At 40.4% G+C, this 24,981-nt stretch overlaps 1 protein-coding gene across 1 annotated transcript in view; it reads right to left on the bottom strand.

The window, feature by feature from the left end:
* eIF2A (eukaryotic translation initiation factor 2A) overlaps positions 1–23,265 on the bottom strand; it is a 32,542-nt gene extending 9,277 nt beyond the window's left edge. The window contains exons 1-11 of the mRNA XM_080285361.1: positions 23,171–23,265; positions 21,324–21,462; positions 21,035–21,153; positions 18,098–18,197; positions 17,067–17,242; positions 15,547–15,638; positions 13,957–14,107; positions 11,166–11,380; positions 8,999–9,129; positions 1,236–1,387; positions 544–657 (exon numbers count right to left, since the gene is read on the bottom strand). Coding sequence (XP_080141487.1) covers positions 544–657; positions 1,236–1,387; positions 8,999–9,129; positions 11,166–11,380; positions 13,957–14,107; positions 15,547–15,638; positions 17,067–17,242; positions 18,098–18,197; positions 21,035–21,153; positions 21,324–21,462; positions 23,171–23,186 — 1,405 coding nt within the window. The 5' untranslated portion in view covers positions 23,187–23,265. The remainder of the gene's footprint in view (positions 1–543; positions 658–1,235; positions 1,388–8,998; positions 9,130–11,165; positions 11,381–13,956; positions 14,108–15,546; positions 15,639–17,066; positions 17,243–18,097; positions 18,198–21,034; positions 21,154–21,323; positions 21,463–23,170) is intronic.
* Positions 23,266–24,981: the final 1,716 nt, after the last annotated feature.

Raw genomic sequence — 24,981 nt, 5'->3', positions numbered from 1 at the left:
GGAGCCTGCTAAGATGTCCCTGTTAATTGGGTGGAGAGACTAATTCAGTGTCCATCCAGGAACCAATCCTCCACACTTTTCCCCACAACAGAGAAACATCAATTCACTGCACACGATGACTGGATGGCTGAACAGCCATTTGCCTGCAGATGATGGGTCTGTTCGACAAGACAGACCAGGGTTAATTAATAACAACAACATAATCAGTAAACCTTCAGCCACCTCTTGTAGATTTGAACTTGTGCACAGCCAATGACTGCCCCCCCAATCCCCTCCATTCCTCCAGCATCCTTAGACTTCTGGACCACCAAGTGTTGAATAATATGAAACAGTGGGGAATGGGGAAGTATGATAAAGGGTTAAAAATGAGACTGATTTGACAGTCATGAGAGAAATACCCTTTTTCGCACTGAAAGGAGGTCTGGATGATGATGATGATGATGATAATGTATGAATCATCATGTCAATGAATGCCCAGTACCAAAACGGTATGCTGCACGTGACTTGACTGAATTTAATCTACTGGCAATGAAGTCCTCTTACCTGTTTCCTTTTCTGGTGTTTCCATTTGACTTAAAAACTTCTTCTCTAAGTTTGATTGGCCAACTGGGCCCTGGGCTCCTCTCTGCCATGGAGGGACATACTTCTGCTTAGAGGCTGAAAGTACACAAATTATCAGTAATCAAACCTGTAAATCACCTCTCAAACAGAAGTGCTTTCTATATATCTTCACATTAAAAAAAAAAAAACTCTCAATCACTGGCTTCAAAGTCCCACAACACCAATATAACAATACTGGCTATTGTAACTGGGTGGCTCAACTACCTAGTTATAGAAATGTCCCTCCACTCCCTCCTCATTCCAAAAAAGAAAACTGATGGTGAACTGCAATAGGGCAATTTCACCTTGCAGTCAATGAGTTCACTTTCAGATGATGCTGGGGCAACAACAACAACAACACATTATTTACCAGCAAGTAAATATATCTCCAAAATTACTTTCATTTTCTATTTCATACTAATAATCTGACCTACTAAACAAAAGCCTTTAGGCTCAAAAAAGAAAAAAAAAGAAAAAAGAAAAAAGAAAAAACTAAGACAACACAAGTATCAATATACTTCTATCTATTGGGTGTACTTACTGAAGTACATGCTACTTCTAACACTCATAAGTGAATAGAACCTAGGCAGTGAATGTGACAATATTCTCAGTTCAAACTGAATGAAACAACTCACCCACAGCCACTGATGAAGCTATACCAGTGACGGGTGCAGTGGATGGAGTGAAGGGCTTGGCAGCAGCTGGGTCAGGGATCCATGTGGCAGCAAACAATTCATCCTTGAAGCTTTCCTGCTTCAACACAGCAGTGTAGTGCCACAGTTTATACCTGCAGTGAAATAATCATCCCTGTTACACAATATTCATTGCTTCATCAACTCTGCTACACAAACTCATGTTGGTGTGACCCTCAGCTCATTCAGATGTGAACCCAACTGACTTCAGGCTGAAGCTGCCCGCCTCCTGCAATCCACCATCCTTCTTTTAGAGGACAATAACAGTGCTGAGGGACATTTGTATGAATAGGCATGGTTAAGTTGGTGTGAACACATGCAGGCATTCCTATTCACCAATACATTTGCATTACATCATTTTGCAAGTTATACCTTATACTGTGTTATTTTCATTTTTGAAGGCTCCAGCATGCTTGCGTGCATAGGCCTTGGTCACCTAATGGCAAATCTCCATGCTGCTCAATCTCTGGCAGCTTCCAAATTCAGTCCCTTAACCCTGAAGTCACACTCAATTATCTCATCCCATGTCCTTTTCAGTCAACCTCTCACTACCCTATCCCCTAACATTAACACTTCTCACTTTCTGCACCCAATTATCATCCGCCATCTTCTCCACATGCCCAAACCATCTCAATCTACCTCTCCTCATCACAACACCAATACACTCCAGTCCCATCCTACCTCTCAATTCTTCCATCAAAAACCTAGTCCCCCCCAGGCCTTACACTCGAAGGATGCACTGCACATCCACCTAATCATTGCCATTTCTGTACATCTGAACCTGCGTATATCCTCTTCCTTTACTGCCCAGGTCTCACAACCATACAGCATTAAACTCCTAACACATGCCGCATACAAAGATTCCTTAGCACAGAGGGAGAGCCCTCTCAATGTTAGGAGAGACAACAGCTCCCTGAAGTTCTTCCAACCACCACTCACTCTAGCCACTGAGACAGCTCCTGCCCCACCCCCAGCACATAACATGTCTCCCAAATAACAAAACAATTCCACACAGTCTAGAGACTCGCCAGCAAGTTCAATCTTTTCAAACCTGGCAATATCCACATGCTCTCCCTGACACACTACATACATGAAATTAGCATCATTTCTCAGTCTACCTCTAATATCACTACATCTCTTGTGCACCCACTTATCAAAAACACAGCACAAGATGGAATTATTTCCCAGGCCCTTGTGCCATATTGCACACGGCCACTTTCCCTCTTCTTTGACAGTAACGCCCCAAGCCCTCGATACCATCACTTTTATTTTATCTGCATTTACTCTTAAGCCCTTGTGCCCTGTACCATCTCTCCACTTCCTAAATCCTTCCTCTGCCTCCCTTTCATTCTCTGCAATCAACACCAAATCATCAGCATACAACATCTCCCACGGGAGTCTATTTCTGAAGTCACGTGACAGGGCTTCAAGTACCATGATAAACAACACGGGAGACAAGCCTGACCCCTGATTCACACCAACATTCACGGAAAACCAAATTTTAGCTTAACCCCTACTTGCCGGTTGACATGTATAGCTGCAAGCGTCTTCCTGCCACCCTTTGAACTTTAACTTATCCTTACTCATCAACAGGACCACCTGGAGATGTGGGGATGATTTCATTTGAAAGAACTGATGAGTCTTATGTCTCTAATTTTTTCTATAGCTGTTATAGTTTGGCAGATATTACGGTTTGAAGTATGGGTATTTTTTCTAAAATCATGAAATCCCCTGTCAGGAGAAGCATGCGACATCAGAAAACCCCCGGCGTGTAGGGGTTAAAGTGGAGAAGCCATGCGAGAAGGACTATAAGGTGTTTATAGCCTTTATGGATCTGGAAAATGCATATAACAACATTGACAGAGAGGGACTGTGGAAGGTTTTGCGCAGTACAATTTAGATGGTAAGCTGCTAGGTGCCGTCAAGGTTTTTTTTGATGGTAGTGAGGCATGTGTAAGGGTAAATGGGCATCTAAGCAACAAGGCTGTGTGATGTCCCCACGGGTTGTTCAATATATATATATCTCATCTCTCTCGTCTCATCAGCTGTTTGATGTGTCCACTGCAGGACTGGCCTATCTCGACCAAAGTGGGGATGATACAGCCAATGTATCTCTACCAAGTGGCTTAGGCTGTCTGGTAGAGATTGTATGTAGGGTGAGAAGTGCTTGTAAGTGTAACTGTAGTGTTGGAGTGGCTTTGGATGTGTGTGTAGTCTGTGAACCAAGTGTAATTGGCCCGTGCAAGCCGACTGGGTGCAAGCATACTTTATAGTATGTGACACTGGTTCAACCACAGCACCCCTTATGTCCGCCAATGCAGTACGTGGCTAGAAGAATGCTCCCAAAGTTTTTTACCCTGGTGGGGCACAAACCCTCGTTCTTCAGCGTACAAAAACGCACACTATACCACTGTACCACAGAGGCTCTATATAAATATAAATACAGTAAAAGTCCTATTATTCGGCATCTATGGGACCGGGATGATGCCGAGAAATTGGATTTGGTGAATAATCAAAAAACCTACCCACTCAGTACCTTAAATATATTGGTGAACACTGTCATCACCACTTAAGGTATTACAACTGTGTTTGGAGAGAGTACTGTATACTGTACAATACTGCACTCAATATGATACGATACCTGAATCTGAAACATATACAGTAATCCCTGTACTTTCCGGACGCCCAGTTTCCGGACATCCCCACTTACTGCACATTGTGGGCCTGGACCATCAGAACCGAAAAATGGCCAAAAAAAGAAAGAAATCTCCCCAAAATCTGAATTTTTTCCCACCCGTAGTTTGAAATGGCCGCGCGGCGCCAAACAGCTGCTTATACCATGGCCCCTTCACCCCTTCCTTCCTCCCCCCTCCCCCCTTCCATGTCAGGGTTGCCGTTTGTTATTTTTCATTACCAAATGTGGGCCAATTTGGTAATGAAAAATTTGTCTGGTAATGAATCAGAATAATGCATTACCAAATGGTTTTTTCACATGTATGAGGATACACAGGATGGAGATGGTGGATTGTTTGCTCTCTCTGATTAATCTGCTACCCTACATAGCGTGAAAATAATCAACATGCTGTTAATTATAAGGAGAGTGATTGCATGTATTTCCACTTGTATATATAATTAGTGAAGAATAAATGCTAGCTTTACAAATTTGGTAATGAAAGTTGAGAGATTGGTAATGTGGCCGTTGCGATCTGGCAACTCTGTTTCTCCGACATCAACAGTTACTCCCTAACTTCGATTGTGAATAGATGCTTATCACACTGGAAGCCACACCTGCTCGTTTTTTGTTAATAAACAGTGAATATACTGCAATACCTCGCCTCTAGACCACATGGGAATTTACAGTGTTGTGCAGTGTTAAGAAATTTGAACTTAGAGTGCAAAGGATCAACTGTGGAGTGCAAATTGGCAGTTTAAACTGGCGGTTAGAACTGCAGTGGTGCAGTTAAGAACAATGTGCAGTGTTAAACAATTATAACTCACAGTGCAAAGAATTAAGTGCAGCACAATACTGGATTACTGTACGTGCTTCAAGAGCATTTTCACCACTGCCAAAACCTTAGAAAGGCAGCCACAAATGTGATGTAAGTACCCTGGCTGAGGTACAGTCACTTCTAATTCCTCATTCTTTGGTTCCTTTTCATTTATTTCATGCTTTATGTCCATTATTGGTGTGAAAAGGGTCTTAAATAGGTTTAAATAGGTCCTATGCCTGTCTGGCAGGGAGTTATTTAGGTGGCTTTCAAAGTTAGGCTGGGTTAGGGTCCATAAGTACCAGTCCAGGAGGCTGGTGCCCACTATCCGGACAGGACCACTTTCCGGACGTGCCTTTGGCTCTATTACGTCGGATAGTGGAGGGATTACTGTATATAAATTAGTGAACATATACGAGTGTAATGACACAGTAGGCCTACAAGTCAGATAACACTTCCTGGATGGCTGAAATGATACGGAATACTACCTACCAGCTCAGTACATCACTTGTATTGGTGAACTCGTCACTACATATATTATTACAAATAGGTTTGGAGTGAGTACTGTATACAGTACTTTTTCCAAACACAAAATAAAATAGTCGGAAAATTACATAAAATAAAGTGAAGGAATATGAATTGGTAAGGTCTTTCTGATGAAAGTTAAACCTACATTTAGCACTCATTCTTTTGTTCGTTTTTTTGTTTACATGTGAAAGGGAGAGTATTGATGGAAACAGTAATGTATTCCATTAATCCCTTAATAACCTCCGGCATTAAACAACCCTTTACAGTACTGATGTCAGTGATATCGAGTTAGTGAGCTATGAAAAAACTGTGAACAATTATGGGAAGGGAACGAAGGTCACTGGTATGCTTACATGACTCTACGCTACGATTCCAAGCAGTCAGGGGGTCAGTTAATCTCAGATGTTTTCGCCCATTTGGTAAATGCACCATAACTTTGTAATTTCTCCCGTGAATCATAGCATGGGTTTAGGAAGCTAAATAACACATTGCTAGGTGCGTCAGATGATTATCTTCACATCTTTAAGAAAATGGAAGAAATTTAATCCCTCTCTGAGTACGCAGAGTAAATGTCTTCCATTCTTCTGAAATCAATTTATTTTTCTTAAACATGCAAAGATAATCGTCTGGCTCACCTAGCAATGTGTTATTTAGCTTCCTAAACCCATGCTATGATTTGCTATGAGTCACAGAAAAATTGATAAACTTACAGGGCATTTACCAAATGGGCGAAAACATCTGAGATTAACAGACCCCCTGACTGCTTGGAATCGTAGCGTAGAGTCGTGTAAACATACCAGTGACCTTCGTTCCCTCCCCATAATTGTTCAGTTTTCTTTATTGCTCACACTAACTTGACATCACTGACATCGGTACTGTAAAGGGTTGTTCAGTGCCGGAGATTATTAAGGGGTTAATGGGATATATTACTGTTTGCATCAATACTCTCTTTTTCACATTAAACACAAAAACGAACAAAAGAATGAGCGCTAAATGTACGTTTAACTTTAATCAGAAAGACCTTAGCAATTAATATTCCTCCAGTTTGTTTTTAAGTATTTTTCTGACTTTAGGTTAGGTTAGGTTTAGTTAAATTATTAGGTACAGCTCCCTACGTGTCAACAAGTGGGTTGGTGGAGGGTTGGTGCCCCTCCCTGTAAAACAATTAACTCAGTGTCAAATGGCCACCCTTTGCGGGATTGTGGTGTCTGGCAATAGATAGATAGATAGATTAGGTACAGTTAAACTCGGTAAGGTTAGGTTTAGTTAAACAGGAGAGTTCTTTCCGCCATTATGTTGAGGAATAAAAATACTAGAGCTGTCACAGCCATACAGCTAAAAACAACAGGGAAACTGATTTAACAGGCAACATTTATTTATGGGTAATGCATTACAGTATCAGTGGTTCATGGGCTATGCAGTTACTGGTAAATGTCATTTTCAGGAAGGCGTCAAGAATGAACGAATTTCAAGAATTAGCAAGGGGGCTTGGAATGTAACCCTCCCTAATTTGGTAGGGGTGGTTACTGTCCTTGTATGATACTGCCCAATATTGTAATCAATACAGTACTATACCTGAATCTGAAAAATATAGAAATCATTGAACATACAGAAGTGTAATGAAACATTAGGCCTACAAGTCACAGATAACACTTCCTGGACTGCCGAGATGATTCCGAACATCTGCCGAACAATCAAAGATTTTCGTAAATGGGACTATTTCTCAAAACTGCCGAAATGTCGGATCTACCAAATAATCAGATGCCGAATAATAGGACTTTTACTGTATACATACAGTATATATATATATATATATATATATATATATATATATATGGATGGGGTGATGAGAGAAGTAAAAACATGAGTAATGGAGAGAGGGATGGTGTTGGTAATGAATGGTGATGGATGGAATATCTCAAATTTGTCATATGCTGATGATGCAGTGCTACTTGCAAATACTGGATAAGCACTTGGCAGACTTGTGCAGAGTTTTATAGATGTCTGTGAGAATTGTGTTTTGAGAGTAAATGTAGAAAAAGAGTAAAGTGATGGTTACTGAGGGAGATAGTGACTCCTGGTGTGATGTTACAGTGAATGAAGAGAGTGGAAATTGTGCAAGAGTTTAAATACCTGGGTACAGTGATAGAAAATGTACAAAAGAAGTGGAGAGTAGAGTGACACAAGGAAGGAAACTTGCTGGTGCTATGAAAGCCTTGATAAAAAAAAACAGAGGCTTGAGTGTTGCAGCTGCAAAAGGATTACATGAAGGAGTGTTAGTGCCAACTTTAACATATGGATGTGAGACTGGTGTGGCATGAAAATGAAAAGTCAAGAGTAAGAGCAATGGAGATGGGACTGCTGAGGAATGTATGTGGAGTACAGAGAGTGGATAGGATACGAAATAATGTGATTTGTGAAAGACACAGAGAGAGGAAGTCTGTGGACACCAGAATCAAAAAGAGTGTACTGAGATGGTTTGGTCATGTGAAGTGAATAGACGACAACAGAGTGAATTTGAAGGGGGAAGGAGGCGAGGTAGGCAAAGAAGAAGGTGGAGGGATATGGTGGATAAGTGTGTGAGGAAGAGAGATATGGAAGTTGATTAGGCTAAGGGACTAACAAGAGACAGAGCTGGCTAGATGAATTTTATGCAGAGAAGTGCATAACCAGGGATTTGGCACCCTATTTTAACGTGACAGCATTCGGACTGACTCTATCTGATAGGTATATGTGAAGCTACAGAATGTGGTGAAATTTTTATGACCTATCTGATGGAGTCAAGATTCCACTGGCTTGAACAATGAGTGAATGGAAGCGTGGCTTATTGAACTGGGCAAACTTAGGCTGTCTGGACATTACTACTCCTCACCCTGCCCTAGGGCGAGTCTAGATAATGATGACGAGTATTTTTATATAAGTAACTCAAATGATGACAATGAAGATGATGCAGTCTCATGATACACACTCCTCTCTTGGAGGGGATAAGCACTGCCTGTTGAAAGGATTGTGGTTGGTGGCTGAAATGGAAAAACACATTAGTGAAACAGACCACACTATCACAAATGCATTTATGTCTCAGAAATCCTGGCTCCAAATTACAAGAATAACCATTTGAATATACAGCTGCTCCCAAGGTAACCAGAAATTAGGGGAATTTCAAAGTTCTGCATAAACAAAAAACCCAGTTATGTGATGTGTACGCTTGTGGGTACCCTATACATGACTATTATACAGTGTATGGATATCAAAGTACCACCTTCAGGTGAATGTTCTCTGTGGTCCTAATATATCAGCATGAGTATTTAATTAATAAGAGAAACCAATATATATTAACACATCCTATTTAACAAAAATAAACTCAAAACAATTAAGATGAAAAATTAATCCCACAAACAAAAACCAAAAAAGCATGCACTTACTCTCAGCAACTGAGCTCAGTAAGAAATGACATGCATGGACAATTCAGTCAACTCCTATGTAACTTATTCAAACCCAAAACTGAAGCTCTGAACCCATACCAGCTCACAAAAACCAATCCAAGAATCATTTAATTGTTGCTTATTATGTTTAATTCTGGTCTGTATTTTTCCATAAGTAATTTCACTCCCAAGAATGCATCATAGGTATTATTAAATTTGGAAACTAGCTGAGAATTATTACTTAAAAACTAGGGAGGGGGTCACATACCCGTTGTTGACCCGAAGGCGTGGAGAGCAGGTTGCTGTGAGAATGTACTGGCCACAAGGGGACCAACTCAGATGTGTTGTGTCGGAACACTCAGTTTCTCCCAGTTTCTTCCGATTCTTAATATCCCATATCTAGTAAATAAACAGTGGTATTGTATTTTTATCATTCTAACCAATTTTGACATTATTTCAGAGGCGTGGTTATGATCCAGAAATGAGAGAAAGAATACCTGTAATCTACTGTAGTATGGGCAGCTATTACAGTGGCCTTGCGTCCAACATGTATTTCTTTAATACTAATCATCTTTAATGCAACCGACACTCAAATATTGAATTCATTCATCATCCAATCTTGTGAGGCCCCATGAGGTGCACTGGAGCCTAGGGCTAAGCAAGTTGGTCCTGATATTTAAGATGAGAATGACCAGCCTCATTCATCCCTAAGTGGCATTACATGAGGAATAAACCCACACCACCCCTTGGATATAAACCTGCACAAACTCAATCCGACTGGAGTGCCTTAGATTACCTGCTAAACTGTTGGGCGCCATAATCTGGTTATATGGCTACCACCCAGCATAGTAAATAGATTCATGGGTTACAGGAAACCATATGGCTTGTCATTCAGTGTAGGGACCATAAGGCACCACTACACTGTATGACTGGATGATGGGTGCCCCCACCTTTCAAACTGCATTTTTGTGTTTGCCTACCATTTTTACAACATTTTACTGATTTTTGTACCTGAATTAGTCTTGTCTGACAACCAATTTTTCCCATACAGTTTATCAGTTGTTCAGTACTGAATTAGCCCAGTATGGCAGTGTTGTATGATCTCTTAGAGTACTGAATGCAATGTCACTGTATAGCACTGCATTTGAATTTTCAATCATATGGGTCATACATCCTTTCACCCATCATACATGCCTTTATTTGGCTTCAAATCACAACTGGGAAGCAGCATTTGGAGAGAATAGATAGGACTGGTGGTGAACAATATAAATGAGGCTAAAAGTAGGAATGACCTTATTTTGTTTGTGAATACTGTATATGCAAATGTCAGGTCTAAAGGGTGAGCAAGCAATGATTACACAAGTAAATGTAAAAGAGTGGCAGATGTAGTGCTGCCTGTTTCTTCCTAAAGTGATTCTACACTGAGTGACACACCTCATGGTTTTCTGTAACCCTGGAACCATTTACAATGCTGGGTGGTAACCATATAACCACATAACATGGTTATGTGGAGCCTACTATGTTGCCCCTGTTAACTGGATTAGAGATACAAATGTATCATCCATCCAGGAACCAAGTATCCCAAAGCCTCATCATGGTGAGGAGCTGCTTACCACAGAGGAAAACTAGTCACTGCATGGATGGCCTGGCAGACAAGACTGCATGCCTGCAGTTGATAGGTCTGCTTGGCCATATAGACTGAGGTTATTCTATTACTATGGTAATACAGTGGAAGAGATGAAACATATTAAGAAGATACTTAACTAGGGTTGTACCTTTTGCTAATCTGACAGTTAAGGGTTTGAGTAACTCATGCATCCCTCTCCAACATCAAGGCAACAGACATTGGAGAGGGACACTTTTATGTAATGGCACTGATACAACCGATCAACACTCCTGCCTGGCCATACAACCATCCTTCAATTATATCCCTAGTGTCCCCTAAAAAAAGCATTGTGGACTGCTGGTAAGGTCAACCTGAGCCTTCAGCCAACCAGCTTTACATCTAGATGAATCTGGGGCCACAAAAACAACAAAACTAAAGCAACTAGAGGTATGGTTGATGATTAAAAAGTAACTGTGCAAATCACTGAGTGCTCATTAAAAATTGGTGAAACCATTATTAGAACATTTCTATCACATCTCTTACATTACCATCATTGTCACTGTCATCTTTAACTCTCTGCTCCCACCAAGGAATCCTCCAAAAAGGGATGGCCATGATAGAACCACCTCCATGCAGTTCTTATTAAACCAATTAAGTGGTTTTCTGATATGTACTTATGTGGTTACAATGCATTATGGTGGATAGCATTCACTGTATTAATATCATCTACTGCACATGTTAAAACTACACAATTACACTTAAACCTACATGCCACAGTAATTTTATCCTGATAACTAATATCATTTAGAGTACTGTGTCTGTGGCTTACCTCAAATTTTGCTGAAATGTTGCCAAATCCACCCACAAGTACAACATTGCCAACAGGATTAACCAGTACAGTGTTCCTCGCTCCAGTTCCAAATTCTGCCACCACTTCACATTTATGGTTGAACAGTGTGGCATTGGATGGCATTGTCCCATACACAGCAAAGAACTCTTGGCCATTAGGGCACCAGGCCACAGAGTGAATATTCCCTTTTTTAGCTGAAAGAGAAGTCTGAGTGAAAATGAATCCTTTCAACCACAGATATCTTTTAATTTATCCTGGACAACACCTAATGATTTTATTCATGATAGGAAAGATTTGCTTGCACTGAAGGGGTTAGAAGGTACCTCATTTTACCTCTTCATACTTACGACATTTATCTCAAGTACAGCTAATCCAAGATGATTCTATTTAAGAGAACTGGATTCACAGGAAATAATATGTGACTGGCAGTTACTATTTAACAACTTAACTGAAAGTCAAGAAGCTGAGGGTCAAATAAATGGCAGATGAATAAAGGACCAAAGTAGGAGAGGAGTTAAAATCAGTGAATTGGAATTACATGGATCTGGACAGCCTGTGGAATGCATATAGCGATCACTTAGTTAGTAATGCTAAAGCACTGTGTGGTTTGACAAGAGTAACAACAAAGAAGAAAGGTACGGCATGGTGGGACAAAGAGGTCAAGAGAGCAGTGGAGACAGAGAGAGAGAGAAAAAAGTGGCTATAGTGGTTACCGTACAGGACAGGGGATCAATTGAAATAAGAAGTGAATACAGTATACTGAAAGCAAGATGCATGTAAAGAGACTAGTGAAGAGGAAAAAGGAGGAGGTAATGATGGTCTAGGAAGAAAAATGTATGCAAATTACTCTGAAAATAGGAAATTACAGGTATTCTGGAAAGTGGTGCAGAAATGTAGAAGTGACAGCGGAAAGAAATGTGAAAATGTGAAGGATGTGAGTGGTAGATTATTAACCCATGGGGACGAAGTAGGGACCAGATGGAAAGAATATTTTGAAAGACTGATGACTGGGAATAGAGAGAGCACAGCCACCGTAAACATGATTGGTTTTGGGGGTGTGCAGAGAAGGAATGCAGTGCCAGGAAATGTGACACTCACACAGGTGAAGAACACTGTGAAGCAGCTGAAAAATGGGAAAGTAGCTGGGGTTGATGAGGTGTATGCAGAGATGATTAAGGCTAGTGGAGAGAGCGGAATGAAGTGATTGTTGGAGACAGGTAAAAAGGAATGGATGAGTGAAACTGTGCCAGCAGACTGGAAAAAGGCTGTGACTGTATCCCTGTACAAAAATAAAGGTGAGCTAAATGAGTGCAAGAATTATTGTGGCATAAGTTTACTGAGTGTGGTAAGGAAGGTATATGGAAGAATTATTATAGAGAAAGTAAGAGAGATATCAGAAGTCCTAGTGAGTGATGAACAGGGTGGCTTTAGGAGTGGCAGAGGATGTGTGGATCAAATATTTGCGGTAAGACAGAATAGTGATGAATTGTGAGTCGGACCATAAGGTGTCTATGGCATTCATGGATCTGGAAAATGCATACAACAAAGTAGACCAAGAAGGATTGTGGAAGGTTTTGCACATGTACGGTGTACGTGGTAAGCTGCTAGGTGCCGTCAAGAGCTTTTATGATGGTAGTGAAGCATGAGTATGGGTTAATGGGCATCTAAGTGAATGGGTCACGATCGGAGTGGGTGTGTGACATGGGTGTGTGATGTCCCCATAGTTGTTCAATATATGAGAAATAAAAACATGACTCATGGAGAGGGGGATGGTCCTGGTAATGAATGGTGATGGATGGAATATCTCAAATTTGCTGTATGATGATGATGCAGTACTATTAGCAAATACCACACAAGAACTTGGTAGACTAGTGCAGAGTTTTGCTAACGTCTGTGGGTAGACATTAGCTCAAAATTCATTGACCAAAACTTGTTTTAATTTCAGAAGGTTTCGGAGCACACAACTTTAAAATACAGTACAGTATGTAGTTTCCATATATGCCTTTCTCACCACAGAGTGGGTTCATTTGTAGCAATGGCAACCAATAACTTATGTAAAATCCACTTTTTCTCCGATATTACCCCATCATATAGTACCACGTGTATGTAAATATGTACAGTATATGTAATTATTCCTTCTGCTTAATCCCTTGTCAATTCTTGAACCTGATTAACTTCCAAAGCTCACATTTTCACACATCCCTCCTCCGACCTTCAAACTAACTGACATGGACCTTTTCACTGTCCCTATGCTTAAAAAAAAAAAAATATATATATATATATATATATATATATATATATATATATATATATATGGTGGTAACAAACATATAAACGTCACCATACTAAGGAGGTTAAAGGAAATGGTTTGTAATCCCTAAGTAAGAGGTTTCCCCAAAGCTGAGTATAATCATCTGTCAGCGTCACAATGAAGGAGTTACAATTTATCTGCATTATCCCTACCTACATGAACAATCTTAAGGCTAATCTTGTTAAGCTTTCCTCACTGAAAAACCAAAATGTGTGAGAAGTGTGAACATCAGCAGTGGGGTTGTGAGAGGCAGACCAACAAAGACCTAGGACAAGGTCAGTGTGACCTCAGCAGTATGAGACTGTAAGAGGGGGCTGCCAGAGATCAGGTGGCATGGAGATCCATCATTAGGTAACCAAGGCCAACCCATGGAAACATGCTGGGGCCTTTATAAATGATATGAATACAATACCTCTGCTACTCACAACATAAAAGTGTAGGCCAGTGATTCCAACTTACAGAAGGTTATTCTGGATGAATCCCCTTTAGTATTGAGGTAGAAAAGCATTTGCTCCCCATAGTAGGATGTGCCTGATTTGTCGACCTCAGCAGCTGTCAGCAGTAAGCAAGCCGATGACTGACGGTTCCAGTGGTTCTCCACACTATCAACCTAAATAAAGCAAAGACTATAGCTAATCACATTGCAATGTATAAATTCTTCTTCCATCAAACAAGGTACACATTTGCCTCAGTCACATTCCTTCCACATATATACATAACTTTATTTCACAAATATACAACATAGTGACTTCATTCATTCATTCATTCATCATATAATCCAGTGTTGCCCCATGAGAAGCATAGACAGCCAGGGCTAGGCAAGTTAGTCCTGACATTTAAGATGTGGGTGACCAGCCTCACTCATCCCTGAGTGGCATTACATGGGCAAAAGTCCCCAATCACCCCATGGATATAAACCTGTACCAGCTCAAGCTGACTGGAGTGCCTTAATTGCCCACTAAACCACCAGGCACCATTATTTGGTTATCTGGTTACCACCAAGCGTAGTAAATGGTTTCCTGGTGTACAGGAAACCATTTGGCTTGTCACTCAGTGTAGAATCACCTAGAGACAGAAGGAAAAGGAAAGAATAAAGGAATGAAAGACAGATGAGGAAGGATGGAAAGAAAGAAGGAAGAAAGGAAAGGGCAGCCACCCGAGAGCAGCACTACATCAAGTGAGTGGATGGTGAGCACCCCTACCAACCAAGAACCATAGTGACTTACCTCCTTTTAAGTTTTATAATACTGTTATTTCATGATTCACCTATTTCATGCATTTGTCATTTGCCCCTTTAATATACTGGAACAGACCTCTCCCCAATTATTGTTCATTCACTCATTCATTCATTGCCAGACGCCATGTATCCCAGACGGGGTGGCCAAGGGCTTAGAGTTAATTGTTTTACAGGGAGGGGCACTAATCCTCCACCAACCCCACATGACACGTAGGGATGCCAACAGCATCTGGTGTTCCCAGGCGGTCACCCATCCAAGTACTAACCAGACCCGTCTGAGTCAAATATATTACCAAGCTCACCCCTACATCCCCAGACATGATCACCTCCACAGGTGTAGCTTTACCACTGACTTCACCATCATTCCTTCCAGCAGGTGATTTCTTCACCTACTACAATAATGCTTTTTTTGAAGGGCTGACTCTTGCACTGGTTGCACTACCTCCTGACCCTAAACTGTAGTGTATTTCTTGTAACAGTTCTTACAAAGTCCACTTCCAAATTAAGAGTTCAATCATCCATAGAAATTGAAGAGTTGATCCCAGTTCACTGGAAACACTTATAGTGTTACACAAGTAATATGAAACATAAGTAGCATTTCTCTGGTAACAGTGTAAGTACGGTAGGGCTTTGGGTTAATAAGTAACAAAAGGTGAGGAGGGCTAGGTCCTCTAGGATGAAGGTGAGGGTTGCAATCGATAATAAGACTTTTGTGGATGACCAAACACAATGATCTGTTTACCTAGTTCTCTCTACATGCACAGATGACATTAATCTATATCAAAATTAAATATCATATAGGGCAGACATACCTTGAAAAAGCTCTTGTTAGCAAGAGCACTTGAAGTTTCTTCAAAATTTGGGAAGCGGTAAAGATGAACATATGCTGGAGCTGCCTTCACACCTGCAATATAAACATTCCAAAACTGTACAGCTTCCAAATTATCAATGTTCATGTATCACACTCCACAAAATTTTAAAGGAAGGACTTTGGCCTCTGATTGATGCTGCTACTGTGAGCAGGGCAATAGGCTGAATGCAGCTGGGTTAGGCAGTGGGTTTGTCTGGGTTGACTCCTGAAATGCTGAAGGTCTCGGGAAATGTAAGAGTGGGTTTAGTTACCAATTTGATAAATTTGATTATATATGAGTGTGCTGTCCTTAATGACTGGCTGAAGATTGTGATTGTAAATGCATATAAGGAGAAGAGTGATGCCCTGGAATGAGGAACTAATAGAAGCATAAAACTTCTGGACATCAGTGAAGGTAATGGAGAGTCCTAGAAGGTATTAAAAAGTCCTAAAACTATCAAATCATCCTGCTTTTTCTCTTTCATACTACATGCCAATATTTAATACTGCATTCTATACTTTCATACACATTTTTTGCTTTAACTGAAAATTTTCTATTTACATACATCCTTGGAAACCCACCCACCAGCCTCAACAGACCACCCTCACTCTTCATCAGTAAAACTACACCAGCAACTTTTTGAGACAAGTTAGGTTCCACAAATTACCCCGTAATTCTACTTCAACTGCTGCACTTCATTTCATCTTCATGAATAATCCATTCATGTATTTATTTAAAAAAAAAAAAAAAAAAAAAAAAAAAAAAAAATCCTCAACAAAAGCTCCCACCCTAGGAGGCCATGGTACCATACAACTGATAGTGTGCTATAGGCTGGAACTAATCCCTTCAACCTGAGAACATATTTCATTTTATTCTTTCTACATCCAGGTGACTTTATTCAGTTTATTAAAGACTTTCAGACTGAAAGGGTAATTTTTACCCTTCAATAATCCCTTCAGTATGAGAGGCCTTTTCAACACTGAGTAAAATCATCACACACTAGCAAGATATATGCTCAAAAGTACTGTATGTCACCAGATTCAGAGTTAAAGTATCCAGCCAGCAGCACAATTTTGGGGGGGAAAGGAGGGAGTACACTGTGATCTGTAATGACATCAAAACATTACACTGAACTCTGATCTTGTATACTTGTGGCTGAGTCTCCAGCCTAAGAATAATGAGTGTGTGGCCACAGCCCATTTGTTGCACAATACACCATCTATGATCCCTAACCCCTTTCAGCTCTGTTGATGGCCAATTACAGGTACCAGAGGTTGATTTGACTAATAACCAAGATTTATTCCTACCTCATAACTAAGTTGTAATGAATTTCCTGCAACCATTGCTTTGTATCAGTAGTGGCTGGAAAGAGTCCAGTTCCATCAAATGAAAACAAACTAAAACAATCATCAATCTTGAAGCCTTTTTTACTTTTTGAGATAGCATCGCTAATCATAAATAAATGAGACAGAAATACTTACTTGGTACAAAGAAGGTAACATAATGATTTTTTGTGGACGGTGAAAGACTGAATGATCGTACTTTTTGGAGGATCTTCTTATGAACAATCGTTTGTAAGTCGTTGGCATTGTAAAAGTGTACTTCATTGGTGACGTTACGTGCAAAGATAGTTTCGTCATTTGTCCATTGTGGTTTCCTGAAAGAAAAACAGATGTTCTAATATCAAAATCAAATCCATCCATCATCCAGTACTATGTTACCCCACGAGGAGTGTAAGAGATCAAAATCAAATAATATTCAATATCATAATCATTATCCTGACCCTACTTCCTACTAAATAATGAAACTGAAAAAAATGTAGAATTTTCAATCGAGTGCCCTGTGAAATGGGCCACAATCATTTGAAACACTAGCTCCCTTTGATGAGCAAAACCAATCTGTTAATGCAGAGAAATTATTTAAGAGTATTTTGGAATGAAAGAAATGGTGACAGAAGTGATACATGCGATTACTGAAAAAACAAAGGAAACATGAGATAGTCCAGAAACATTAAAAATGTACACACAGACTGGGTGCCAAAGGAAGTCTTTACAAGTAAAATTGGGGGTAATACTGTAAGAAGTAATCAGTAGCCTACGTGGTATGGAAGAAAGGAGCAGTATACTGGCAGGACAGGTGAGTACGCAATGAGTGTCTGAGAGACAGAGTAGGGAAGGACAAAGTACCATAAAGGCAGTTCTGTCAAGGCTGACTGAAAACTGAAAGCACTGACATGTGTAAAAAATTGAAAATAAAAACTGAAATATGAGATTGAGGAGAGTGAATATGAAGGGTTGGGCACCAGTAGACAGACCAGAGAAGGCTTGGGAAGAGGTTCTAGTGAACTGAAAGATGGGGAACTAAATGGAGATGCTTCCAGAGAACTTGAAGCACGGTTGGCAGATGCCATACAGTGAAAAAGTCAACATGCCATGATGTGAAAACCATCTCAAAATTAAATGATAAACAAGCCTGCCAATTGAAGCACTGTGCTAAATCTTCTCATCCTTACCAGTTAACCTGACTCTGTTGGTAGAATGCTTTGAGTAACTTCTTTTCTGTGACATCATACACACTCAGGTTGGGTTGTACTTGACTTTGGTCTGTTGTTTCTGTAAGGAAATGAACTATATAAGTTTCAGGTGATTAGGGAGAGAAGAATATTGAATGATCCCATGGTTATCGTGCATAACTGGTACTGCGTCTAGTACGTGATAATGAAAGTGGACGATAATGAAGGCACAGTACCTGTGGGTTTTATCCAAACTGGTACCGGGCATCCCATTTGTAAACCAAAATGTACTTTTTTTTACAACAATTTAGACTTACTAAATACATACATACTGTTATGGTATATCCAAAACACACATAGGCATGGTTACATTAACAGGAAATTATGCAAAGGACACAATAAGGAGAGAGAGAGTGGTCTCCATCACCTAGGATTAATTCCTCAAGTAGGGCCTCATCTTTGAATCCCTTAAAGCCATCAGAAACAATAGATTTTGCACCATCAGTGTCAGCAGAAACCAGCTCAGGCATGCAATAATAAAGTTTTTTTTAAGCCAAAAAATGCATGATAATGGCAGGAGTGTCAATATTCATCTAGCAATGATAATAAAAATCACTACAACCAAGGGATCAATGCACTATTCTGACATGAAAAAATCAAGCTAATCCAAGTACATAACTCTCCAGTGATAATGTATTCTACTCACATCTGACAGAAATACGAGGTCTGTTCAGAAAGTATCCAACCTTAGACGTTTAAAAAAGAATAAATAGCTAACTTGTTGAACTACGACACTAATGCAGTAGGCCACCTCTAACTTGACACACATAGCCCAGCGTTCCTCCACTGCCTGAACCATCTTCCAAAGTCAGTTTTCAATATCCCTTGCGGAAGCTTCATCACATTCATTATGATCTCTTCTCTCGTCTCAAATCGGAAACCCTTCGGCAGAGTTTTGAGCATGGGGAATAACCAAAAGTCACACGGAGCCATGTCTGGTGAGTACGGAGCCTGCTGGACCTAGGGGATGTTGTGCTTGGGCAAAAATTCCTGAATCAGTTGAGAAGAATGGGCAGGGGCACTGTCATGGTGCAGCTTCCAACTTGCCACTCTCCAAAGGTCTGGTCTCAGCCAAACTGCGTCACAAAGGCGATGGATAATGTCGAGATAGTAATGTCTGTTGACAATCTGACCTTCTGGTGCGTGTTCATGATGCACAACACCATGGTGGTCGAAAAAAGACTATCAACACACGAATGCATTTCACCTTGCTGTGGACCTGTTTTTTTTTTTTTTTTTTTTTTTTTTTTGCCGAAGCGACCCTGCATACTTCTACTGGAAAGACTGTGCAACTTTCCGATTCGTACCCGTAGACCCAAGTCTCATCTCTAGTAGTAACTGTCTTCACAAAGTCTGGGTTGTGATTAGCATGTCTTTAGCAACGTTTGTCTGAGAAAACAGATCATGACTAATGTGATGAACCACCTGCAGGAGATACAAAAAACAGACTGAAAAATGTTTCAGGCAGAGGAAAGGAAGCTGGGATACGTGTCTCAAATCAGAAGGGGCCTACTTTAAGAACAGATTAGTGTCCTGGCTCAAAAGATTACCTACTGTATTTACTTTTTTAGAGCCTAAAGTCTGATACTTCCTGAACAGACTTCGTACATGGCTTACTATTAAAATTTACAGCCCATTACTATTGTAATGGCCATAAAGCAGTTGACATTAAGTACAGTAGACACTGTGCAAAGAATCAAACAAACTGCTAAAGATGAATAACCTCAAATGGTAGGACTATTAAGAACTTTTAAAGACAAAAGAGGAATAATCCCTAACAAAATTTACATCCTTACAAAACCTCTCTCTCCTGGTCTGCAATGATACTTGAGAACACCTTGAGATGGAATTTACACAATACCAGTAGTATAGCTGTCTGCTAGTGCAACAGCTAATCAGCTTCACTTTAATTACATTTCGTACAGTACAGTGATAATAAACTGGGCCATTACTAAAAATTAAACAAACCTCATCAGCTGACAAAAACTCCTAAAGTTAAAAGTGGGGATTACAATAAGTATGCTTAACCCCTATGTGCCAGGTGTCAGTTGAGACCAATGCAAAAATGGTGAACGGAGACTGCCAGGTGTCGGCAGAAACCGCAATTGTTTTCACGCCATAGTTTCGGGTGGCCACCATTTGATATCATCACCAAAGGGTAGGGAGAGACTCCCGCCACCTTACGCAAGTGTACCTCAATCTTCTCTGTCACTTAGCCAGGTGCTGAATGATGTTTTCTGAAACTTCTCATCTGATTCCACTCCCACCTCATGTGGACCCTTGCCTCATCCATCCCTGCCAAGCCTCTGCCCAAGGATACTAGGAAAGGTTTTCAGTGATAAGTGTCATTGTGCATGCCCTGGACGCCTGTATGTCTAGGTTAACTAGTAGCGGAGAAGTTATCATGCTGAAGGTGAAACCAAAGTCGGGGCTGTGCACACGTGCATGAAGACATCCTGCTTTAAGTGCCAAAAGTTACTCATTTTCTTCATGTCTTTTCTCATCAATGTAACTACCTGCAGACCTGGTGATGCTTTCATTTGCAAGAAGAGTTGGTGAACAATGTAGTCTTTAATTTGTTTCCCTAACTGCTATACTTTTCCAGATATGAAGATTTGAAAAAAGGCTACTTTGGGAAATATTGCCGTAGTGAGAGGGCGACTGTGCCAAAATACTGCCAGCGTCAAGGGGTTAATATGCCTACTGCACAGTACACCATTTCAAATGCTGTAAATATGTGTATGAGAGAAGCAATGTTTTCCAGAAATGCCACGTATCAAAGCTGCTTGTTCTGCAGTAGACTCATGCTTATAGGGAGTTTTATAACATTAGTCCTGACACAATGTCCTTGTGTACAAGATCCGAAACCTAACTTACTGACATACGACTCCCAGATGGCCAGGTAGCTGCCAAGCGGAGAGAAACAAAGTTCCTGGGCACGTGGATGCTTCAGGGTTCCAATCTTTGTCCACGCAGGAGCCTCTGCTACACAAACCCTGGCAATACATACATGCCTCATAGTCAAACTTTTATAAGCATAATTTATTACATATATGATTTTTCCTAAGAATTTAAAATCTATCACCTCTTCAAAGAATATCCAAAAACTTCCAGCAATGATATGATCACAGTACAGTAGTTACCGTATATTAGTATCTACACTTACTGGCCGCCTGTAATCCATGCAAATCTTTTTCCATCCTCAGAGAAGGTAAATGCCTTGATTTTCCCTTCAAAACTCTCAATCTTTGTTAAGTTATTGCTGGGAGTTCCATCAACAAAGGACACCTCATCCGCTGTATGCACTGGAAAAGAAATAGTAAAAACAACAGCATAAAATTAACACCTGCACCATTAATACTGGACATAACTTGTCTACTGTTTGCTAAGCGGTGATAAGTGACAGTTGCAAGCTTGGTGAAAGTCTGAAAGCATGTGAAAGAAACAGAATCTAACAGCGAATGTAGCAAAGGTTTTAAACAAGGCTAAGGTGGGCCAAACTAAACTAACCTAACCTAACCTATAGTCATGGGTCAATTCTGATATTGGAGATCTTCATCCCCCCAGACCCCTCCAAGTTTATTAATGAACTCAAACCAAATTGTGATGGCAATGTCATAGAAGTGTCATTTATACCAATGAATACTACTTGCTGGAAGCAAAAATTTGCTGATTTCTTCTGCAGCTAAGGCTGCAGTGCATGTGGATGGTGAACTAAGTGAATTTTTCTCTCTGAAGGTTGGGTTGAAACAGGGATGTGTCATGCCTCCATGGTTGTTCAATCTGAACATGGATGGGGTAATAAAAGAGGTGCAAGGTAGGGTAGTGGATGTTGGAGTGGCCCTGGTGAGAGAGGATAGTGTTTGGAAACTCCCTGTACTGTTGTTTGCAGATGATACTGTGTTGTTGAGTGAAGACGAAGGGGAGCTGCAAGGCTTGGTGGATGAGTTTGAGAGAGTGTGTAAGAAACGGAATCTAAAGGTGAATGTAGGGAAGAGTAAAGTGATGGTCTTTGAGAGAGGTGAAGTCAGTGAATGTACAGCGAGGTTGGATGGTGAGGAATTGGAAAATGTAAGTACGTTTAAGTACTTGGGTTGTGTGATGTGTAAGAATGGAGGTTTGGAGGATGAAGTGCTTGAAAGGGTACATCAGGGAAGAAAGGTTGCTGGTTCTTTGCAAGCAGTGAAAAGAAACAGGGAAGTGAGCATGGAAGTGAAAAAGTTACTACATGACACTATTGTGACACCAACTCTAACGTACGGAAGTGAAGCTTGGACGTTGTTGGAAGGGCACAAGTCAAGAGTGAGAGCAGTGGAAATGAGTTATTTAAGAGGAGCCTGTGGAGTCACATGGAGAGACAGGCTGACGAATAAGGATATAAAGGAGAGTTGTGGTGTGAATGTGGATGTGATAGGAAAACACACTAAGGTAGTTTGGCCATGTGGAGAGGATGGAGGGTGAAAGACTGACAAAGAGAGTGTATGTGAGTGAGGTGGAGGGGGGAAGAGGGAGGGGGAGGCCGAGGATGAGATGGAGGGATGGGGTGGAGAGGTATATGAGAGAGGGGGGACTGAGTTGGGAGCAGGGCAGTGAAATGGCAGGGGACAGGGCGACGTGGAGGCGATTTGTTTGTGGCCACCCCAAACGGGATTGAGGCGTCTGGCAATAGATAGACAGATAGATAGTAAACTAAAACCAATTATTCTGCCACCGGCTAGGAGGCACCCTACTACACTAATACCGATTTCTCACCATATTAACTTTCTCTTCCTAAATACACTTATACGGAAAAAGCTGCAAGTAATACTGAAACATTTATCCTGAGAACAGATGACATCCCTATATATACCTCGGTCGGGTTACAAAAAATAATAACAAAAATAGGGTCACATCATGTGGTAGAAACCCTAAGAAAATGGGGCAACTCAATCCTTTCTCTACCTTCATAACTGGAAAAATTCGAAACTAATAACACATACTAATGCGAGACAAATTTCTTAATAACACACTTACCTGCAAAATAAACCATCTTGACAAGTGCTCTGATACCATGCCGCACAACACGATGTCCGGGCAAGGTGTGAGCGGCCAATCACAGTCCAGTCTTGATTCACCAGCCAATCACAAACCAGCATATACATGGCACAAGGACCAGAAATATAATTATTTATAAAATAATACGTGCATATAATAATTTATATTTGTTTATTTATAAGTTAAGCAGGCCATGTAACCAAAGCTGACTACTTCTGAAACCATTTAGGTAAGTTACATCTTAATAATTACCATTTGAAGACTGCTACTTATTAGAGACCATATTGAAAGTCTCTACTACTTATGTTCTGTACCTAGATAATGGTTTGAGAGTTTCGGGACATGAAGCAGAGGAGAAGGAAATTTTTATTTTCCACCCCGTAGTTACGGTGAAATTTACACAACCTACAGTACCTCATACGTGTTAGAACTGAAACCACTAAAACGGGCATTCATGTTCCATATTACCGTAATCGGCCTAATATAAGATTATGCTCATGGTATTTTTGGGTATCCTTTACCCAAATATCGTGGTGAGGAAAAACAAGTAGATCTTAATGATTCTAAATATATATATATATATATATATATATATATATATATATATATATATATATATATATATATATATATATATATATATATATATATATATATATATATATATATATATATATATATTTCTATAAACATCTCTCGGAGAGCAACTCAAATTATCCCCAGAATATTCAGATGTTTCAGAAAATAGACGACACTGTACTATTTGCTGAAGGTGTGTGGCAAGACCCACCACCCTCTTTCGTTGTACAGTACATGTACAGTATTCTGCATCTTACAGCAATAAATATTTCTCTCACACTAGACATAACGTCGTCCTACTTGTAGGCCGCCATTTCACGTGTCTGTTCTGGACAAAAGCTTATTAGGTTTAGGTAAGGGAATGGGGTTAGATTGACTAATTCCTAGACACACCTTTTCTAATTGTGATCAGTCGAGTTATAAATTCAGCCTGTTAAATTCTGCCATCGACCCTTTGTAAAGACTTTAATCTCGGAAATTCCGAGAGAGGTTTATGGAAGAAAATTTGCTTTGAAGTGCCATAAGGTAGGGCTCTTGTTTTTATCCGGCATGGATTTGGTGTAAAGAAAAAAAAAATACCGTTACGGCCATAAACAGAATGCAGTAAAGATGACTACAGTAGTCGGGAAATGGAAAAAGTGATAAGTAAGGATGGAAGCTTATAGGATGAAGTGCATGAAAGGGTATATGTTCCATTCAGACCAGTGGCTAGCTCAGCTGACTGCAAAGCTGCCTGTCCATTAGCATTAGGATTTGAATCCTAGTGTGGGCAGCTGGCACCATTCTACTCATGTGCCAATCCATCCCTTGTGGGTTGGTAGGTAAAATGAGTACCTGTGGTAGATAACCATGGTAATCTGGATGATGCAGTGGCCTTGCATCCCAGGACAGTGAGTGAATAACTCACCACAGGCTCTAAGGCTCTTATGAACACTGCAGCCAAGCACCTCACAGCATCATCCCCCACCTTGGACTCAGACCAGGAGTGATGAATTAGTGCCACACCAACACATATCCAGGGAAGCCCCCTCTAAATACTAAAATCTACTGCTGGGTTGCAACTGACCACACTTTTTCATTAGACACCACGTCATGTGTTTTTTCATAACATTGTCAGTATATCCACTTAAACCCTGACAATAATATCAGCAATACAGCCCCAACTCACTCAGAACTGAGGAAGTGGTTGGCATTCCCATTTTAATGAGTTC

Source organism: Coenobita brevimanus, chromosome 106 (assembly GCF_032717465.1).
Source record: "Coenobita brevimanus isolate Jiangsu-jjx chromosome 106, ASM3271746v2, whole genome shotgun sequence".
Lineage (NCBI taxonomy): Eukaryota > Metazoa > Arthropoda > Malacostraca > Decapoda > Coenobitidae > Coenobita > Coenobita brevimanus.
Note: the sequence above shows the minus strand (reverse complement) of the source record. Positions and strands in the feature narration are given on the sequence as shown.